General features: G+C 28.7%; 1 protein-coding gene across 2 annotated transcripts; it reads left to right on the top strand.

Annotated features, from left to right (window-relative positions):
- The first annotated feature begins 919 nt into the window (after positions 1-919).
- LOC132916941 (uncharacterized) lies at positions 920-6,545 on the top strand. Of its 2 annotated transcripts, XM_060977413.1 has the most exons (10): positions 920-1,652; positions 1,720-1,788; positions 2,521-2,723; positions 3,091-3,343; positions 3,411-3,638; positions 3,703-3,914; positions 3,985-4,306; positions 4,419-4,607; positions 5,433-5,549; positions 5,619-6,545. In XM_060977413.1, exons 3-10 carry the CDS (start codon positions 2,545-2,547, stop codon positions 5,766-5,768), a joined length of 1,650 nt encoding a protein of 549 aa, XP_060833396.1. In that variant the 5' UTR covers positions 920-1,652; positions 1,720-1,788; positions 2,521-2,544; the 3' UTR covers positions 5,769-6,545. The 2 variants fall into 2 exon arrangements, with proteins under 2 accessions (XP_060833396.1, XP_060833395.1); XM_060977412.1 differs by lacking the exon at positions 1,720-1,788.
- Positions 6,546-7,030: the final 485 nt, after the last annotated feature.

Here is a 7,030-nt window from a genome sequence, read left to right as displayed (position 1 = left end):
GACAGCGATGCTGCGTTCGATTGAGATGCCATGATTGAGATAGAGTAGATAGACTGAAAATAATCATAGTAAATAAAACGTAGAACGTATTCTACGATCTGCGATAATCGTAATTATGTTGATCCGTACCATTGACCATAGTTATACAAAAATACGGTCACCCAAACCGGTGTGACAAAAAAAACGCACTAGGATTGCACTATGATAATATAGACCGGGTCCAATGTTACAATATAATATAGATACAGTCGATACAGATGTGGTTTTTACACCGGTTTGGACCAATGTATTTCAAATTATATAAAATAGTTATCCGTCCTGTTGTCATCATTGAAGTCAACTGTGAACTGTCATACGCCCAAGATCCAAGGCCATACATACATAGACATACATATCCCCCATACATAGACTTTTATATACTACATTATCATTGCCAAATTGCGGGAAAATTCAAGGGATCAATCATGGATCGGTCATAAATTCATGACTCACTGTTGATTCTTTAAATGTGCTGCCATACTCGGCCATAGTGACATAAATGCCAGTCAAGCAATAATTAGATAGGTACTTGTAAAATATAAATATTTATTAATACAAAATATAAGCATTTCTGCTTTGAATACGACGGCTAACTTCAATCAAAATAACCATTGTCTATTTGTATATTTATACATAATATAAAGACGACTGTCGACTATCTGTCTGTCTAGTTATTTGTATACAGTATACCTATTATATCCATTATTCATATTCCACATCCACGGGTATGTGTATGATAGGTGGGCATAAGGCACAGAATAAAATATTAATAAAAAATTTCATATTTTATTCCGTAACAACATGACCTTATCGTAAACCACGATGATACGCGTTATCATGTCGGCGAAACAGGACCGTGATTTTATTATTACCGTAATAATTATTATGATTATTTATCATCATCGTGTTCTATTTGTCATCATCGTCGTCGTAGCTAAATCGGTAATCGGTAATCGGTATCGCCATTCGCCAATTAGCCAGTCGTTACTAGTTAGTTCCTGTGTGATACTTTGATGTATTTAATTAAAGTCTTTAAGTTCGCTCGAAAGACATAATAATATTTTGTACGTCCAACCCTATACAGCCGGCTGACAGTATACGAGAAAATCATAACGAATCCATAGTATAGATCTTGTGCTATCGTAAGTTTTGAAATTTGGTCTTTATCGTGTTTTCATCTCCCTCCTCCATTACCTCGATGACATCCCCACTCATCGAATATTTTTATCTTTTACCTTCGCCTCCCGTTTGGTCGGACAAGAAAGAACGACAGAATCTAAGCAAGCAGGACGTGCAATAGGTGTAAAACGTTACTTGTAGAGAGAAAAGGTGAACACTGAACAGGTTATGTGAGAGAGACAGAAACGAAAAAAAAATCGAAACAACAGACGAATTTTGTCTATCGACATAAGTACGTGCATAGGTAACACTTGATCCGGCCCGTACGGCGACCGACCCGCCACCGCTGATTCACTGGCGTCCGAGTTTATAATAATAAAAAAACAATAGTTCAGTCGAATTAGCAACAGAAGCAGCGCATAAAATTTAAAATTCAAATGCTGATTTCAGTGTCAAGTTGAAGGCGTCATCGAAATCCGTTTCATTATTTTTTCGTGAGTATCTCGTGAATATTATAAGTTAGAGTTAAACATTTTTAACTGACAGTCATTATTTTATTAGTGGGGATAGGTATATAGATAACTAAAAAACAAACAAAACAAAGAGTATTCGACTGATGCTTGTAGACAGGTAAGTGATTCAATTTGTTTTTCAAGAATTTTTCTATCATTCTGACGGTTTTTGCTGGTTTTTTTATGTCAACATTGTTTGGTAAAATCAAAATGTTAGCATCATAGGTCATTGTTTGGGGGATTAACTGTCTATACGGTCTTAGTAGTGTGCCACTTTTGGTTTTTGATTTTTTTTTAAGTCATTTTAATATCTTAGTTTCTTACTAAATAACTGAGTCTCCTGTTTATTCTTTGTTGATCAAGTTATATTCAACTTTGTTTTATCATTTATTTAGATATCTGTTTTTTGACCGTAATTGTTTCTTTTTTTATTTAGGTACCTATACCTAATTATTCTGTATTTGTAACAGATTTATTGGGATCTTATAATTATATCTTATATGTTTCTGTAACTTCTGCATTATAAAAATATTAAAACATGAATCAATGCTTTAATTTGTTAAGTTAAACTAGGATTTTAACTTGATTTGTTTATTAATAACTTTTTTATAGTTTGGTCTTGTTAGTTCATTATTATTTAACAGTAATTTTTTTAAATAATTGCATTAATATAAATAAGTTAAATCTATAAAGTATATTATATTGATTGTTTAACAAGATTCGGATTTTGTTGTTAGAGTAATTGTGTATAGAACTCAAATGGAACACCTATATATTAGTGAATACTATTTATCTAAGTTAAATATTACAAAATATTGATCTAATATATTTTTTGTTTATTTTATTTTAGATATTGTAACAAACTTTAATCACTATGCCTCCATACAATTCTATAAAAAGCCTACAATCTTTAGCATTAGAACAGACTTGTAAATACATATTAAACATAACTAACAATATGAAAAAAGATGTAAATGGATCGCGAGAATATTTTATCAATAATGTTCATGCTTGGGCTAGAACCAAAATCCTGGACTATACAAAAAATCTACTGTAAGACAATATTTAAATTAATTATCAAACTTTTATAATAAGTAGTGATAAGAATAAATTATGTGGTAATAAATACTGAACAAGGAATTTTTATTTATAAATCTAAGTTTTGAGTTGGATAACACTTATGCTGGGTTGTATGAACAATAATTACTTAACATTTAATGAATCAATAATGAGCTAATAGTCCCTTAAACATGATTTAGAAACCCATGATTGGTCTATTCAATTTAATAATTGAATCATTAAATTAATCAATTTTTCATGCAACCTGATTATCTCTTAGCTAGCTTTTTACATTATTTTATAAAACTAGATTTTGAACTGTATTATTATCGTTTATTAATCATAGAGTATATTAATTTAGGGATAATGGAGAAAAAGATAATGAAATTTGGGGCGAACTCAACTGCGTAATGATTGATTCAGATCCATACATAAAAATATTGAGTGTTAAACTTAGTATTTGGTTAATAATATTAAATGCCATGTTGGATATTGGAGTTGCTCGATTACCACCTTTGTTTCTCCACGGAGGAATGGAATTAGAATTCCAAGAGTTTGTTTCTATATTGAACCGTAACAATACTCATCTCAAAGAACTGTCTGTGACCTTTCAAGTGAGAACATTGGAACTTATGCATTTTAAACATTATTGATATCTGATTGCCTAAAATTTTTTTGCAGATGTCAAGTAAAAATAATTATACTCCTGCAGTGTATGCTTCAATGTATAACCTTCAAAAAACATTTCATGAAGGCTTGGCATCAAAACTTGTTCATCTAAAGCTCGGTTTTATTTGTGATAATGCAATATTGAAAACTATCGGTGAACATGCTTTGTGTTTAAAACATTTAGATGTATCTGGTTCATGGAATGTCGATGAAGCTGGAATCAAACAACTATTGTTTAAAGTAAAAAAAATTGTTTATAACCCGTCATACATTATGGAGTCTAATGTGGATAATATGTTTTTAGAAAGATGTGTATGTGGAAACAATTAACGTATCAAACGAAATGCTATGTCAAAATCTCAGCCATATGTATGATAATAAGTCATTTTTGAATAACTGTTGTTTTACTCTGGAAGAATTGCGAATTCAGGATACAAATACAGAAGATGCTAGTTTACTAATGATAATTGCATGTGTAAAGAGCCTAAAAGCCTTAGGCGGTTTCCTCTACTTTAGGTAAAAAGATAACAACCATAATATTTTTTTAATAACGAAAATAAATAATTTGATAATTAATGGTTTTTAGGAATATTGGTGATGCTTTGGTAACTGTATGGGAGAACTCTCCCAAGCCACAGATATTCCAGTTGACCGAATTGTATGATATGCAGTTGACAGGCAAAAAAATAGCTGCACTTAAGGAATGTCTACCATATCTAAAAAAGCTGTACACCCGACTGTCATGTGTTTGTACACCTGAAGATTTTGCTGATCCAGAACAGGGATCAATGTTTTGGGGCCGTGTACAAACACTAACTATTGATCTTGATTACATGATGAATTTTCATTTTATCAATTTTGTGTTTAACTATGGTCGCAATTTATCTGAACTCACTATTCTTGATCAGGTATACATCATTAAAATTGTATATGTTTATATTATATTGTAACATTATCATACAATTTTATCTATTATTGCATATTTTTTATACATTAGTAAAAGGATAATATTATTTCTAGGAAGCTGATATAGATGTGGCAAAACTCTTAGCAAGTTGTCCAAATCTATTAGTGCTTAAAGGATTTTTACATATTTTTGAAATGCCTGTTGGAAAGTTTACCAAACTGAAGTCAATTGAATTACACATGCCTACTGTTGAAACAATTAATTGGTTTTTCGAAAACAGCCCTTGCTTAGAAGAAGCCAAGGTATGTTTTTACTACTAGAATAAATTATATGAAATATAAGTGTTTAACTACAATACAATAATATAGCATGTTTACCACTAGTTTTCAATTAATATGACAGAACATTCGATGAATGAGTTTTGATGCCAAACTTTCATGAAATATTTTTTTAAGGAAGATTATACATTAAAGTGTATGCTACTAAAATGTTATTGCTTTTACTTTAAATCTGAAAAAAAATATTAGGCAATCAGATATCAATGTTCAAAATGTATAGGTTTCAATGAGTCCTCAATTTAAATGTCACTGACAGTTCTTTAAGATGAGTATTGTTATGGTTCAATGTAGAAGCAAACTCTAGGAATTTTAATTCCATGCAATTCTCAATTCTAATTTCATATTTTCATGTTTCATGAAGAAACAAAAGTGGTAATCAAGCAACTTCAATGTCCAATATGACGTTTAATACTATTAATCACATGTCAAGTTTAACACTTAATATATTTATGTATGGATATGAGTCAATCATTACAGTTTAGTTTGCCCCAAGTATATATTATAATAAATGATAATAATTTAGTGCATAATCTGGTATTATAGTGTAAAAGTTTCGGAGATATATCGGGTTTCATGAAAATTCGATTAGTTTATGAACAAATCATGAGCCACCTAATTAGGTGTAAGGGACTGTTAGCTCACTATTGATTCATTAAATGTTTATTGATAGTTTGTGTAATTCAGTATCAGAGTTATCCATCATGAAACTTGGATTTATAAATTAAAATTTCTTGTTTGGGATTTATCACTATTTAATATACAAATCTGAAATTTAAAATTAATTTTCAGTTATATAGTGATTCAAGACACCTTTATTGGAATACACAAGTTTTTGAAAGACCGCCATTAATCATGTGCAATAATCTTAAAAGATTGGAGATTTCGTTCAATGATGAACATCCGATTGTAAGTTGTAACCCTAAAAATATAATCTTCAATACTTTATAATATATGATTTTATTAATTTATTTGCAGACTAACCACCAGACAGTTATAAAATTCATTGAAAAATGTTCAAAACTTCAACATTTAGGACGACTAGACAAATGGAACTTGGACAAGAAATTTGTTAAACAAGTAAAATTATATATAAAAAAGATGAACTATGAGCTTAACATTTACTAGATGATAATGTTTACATTTTCTGATAAGACTGATAAATTACTAGATCTTAAATTATGTTAACTTTCCTTTTTCTATTGTTAACTCTCTGTATGATATTATAAGGTATTTTTATATTAGCTGTATATTTAAAAACTAAGTGTGTAATTTTTTAACTTCACTGTGATGTATTTTGAAATTAATGATTTAACAACTAAGAATAAAAATGTATATTTTCATAACAACACGCTGAAAATATTATAATAACAATAAATATATTATATAAATTCTAGGCAAATTTTTTATTGAAAAATAAAATAAATATGTTATATTATGTAATATGTATGTAATTGTAATACAAATTAATATAATAATATATTATAATATTATCTATTATATAATTGGCGATCTGATATGAGTTTCCTGTGATTTTGTATATACATTTATAATAAATTACATTGTTTTTGTTTATACAACTCTAATATAGAAGTTATCATTTTTTGACAGTTTCGTGCCATATTTCTATAACAATATTTTTTATTTTTCATATCACAATTAGTAATTTTTTTTCTATTAATAGTAAAGATTGTAATCTAATAGTTTCAATTTATTTAAAGTTTAAACACTTGAAAAGTTTATTAAAAAAAATTGTACTGCCATTAAATTTTCAGAATTATTGACCGAGCCATGAAATTGTTATAACTAAAATTATTTACATAATTTCAACTACATAAAAAACAATTTTTAAATGTTTTGAATAGAAAATGATTATTTAAGTAATAAACAAATTTTTTAAGTTAATAGACATTATGTGTTTAACTTTTAAACATTTGAATGTGCTTTTATTATCATTTGTGGTCTCAGCTGACAAACTGACTTATGATATTTGTGTCTTTTAGTTATACTATCAAACTAACCTGGCTACAAAAGAATTTGTAAGGTTAGATAAATATAAGCATAAATTGGTCATTTGATAATTCAGCTATTTTTACCTATTCAAAACATTATACTGCAATTTCTTTGAAACCTGTCCACCAAAATGTTCTAGATCCTTTTCTTATAATTACCAGATTACAAATTATCTCAGCCGTGGTTCTTTCAGTGGCGTTGCCAGCGGGTAGGCCTGGGCATACCAACTTTTCTCCAAGAATAAGTATTTTATATCGTATGAATTTGTCTTATACCAAATCACCAAATTAATGCTACAAATTGTAATGTGTATTACATCAAATATTCATAATAATTATAAAATATGTAGCTATGTTATGTTAAAATAATACAACTTT

Source organism: Rhopalosiphum padi, chromosome 1, assembly GCF_020882245.1.
Source record: "Rhopalosiphum padi isolate XX-2018 chromosome 1, ASM2088224v1, whole genome shotgun sequence".
Taxonomy (NCBI): domain Eukaryota; kingdom Metazoa; phylum Arthropoda; class Insecta; order Hemiptera; family Aphididae; genus Rhopalosiphum; species Rhopalosiphum padi.
This window is presented reverse-complemented; position numbering and strand designations above follow the sequence as displayed.

Excerpts from the sequence above, each read along its gene's own strand:
- LOC132916941 (XM_060977412.1), top strand. The coding sequence starts at position 2,545 with ATGCCTCCATACAATTCTATAAAAAGCCTACAATCTTTAGCATTAGAA. Across the intron at positions 3,639-3,702 it reads TCAAACAACTATTGTTTAAA|AAAGATGTGTATGTGGAAAC; the intron begins GTAAAAAAAATT and ends ATATGTTTTTAG. Across the intron at positions 4,608-5,432 it reads CTTGCTTAGAAGAAGCCAAG|TTATATAGTGATTCAAGACA; the intron begins GTATGTTTTTAC and ends ATTAATTTTCAG.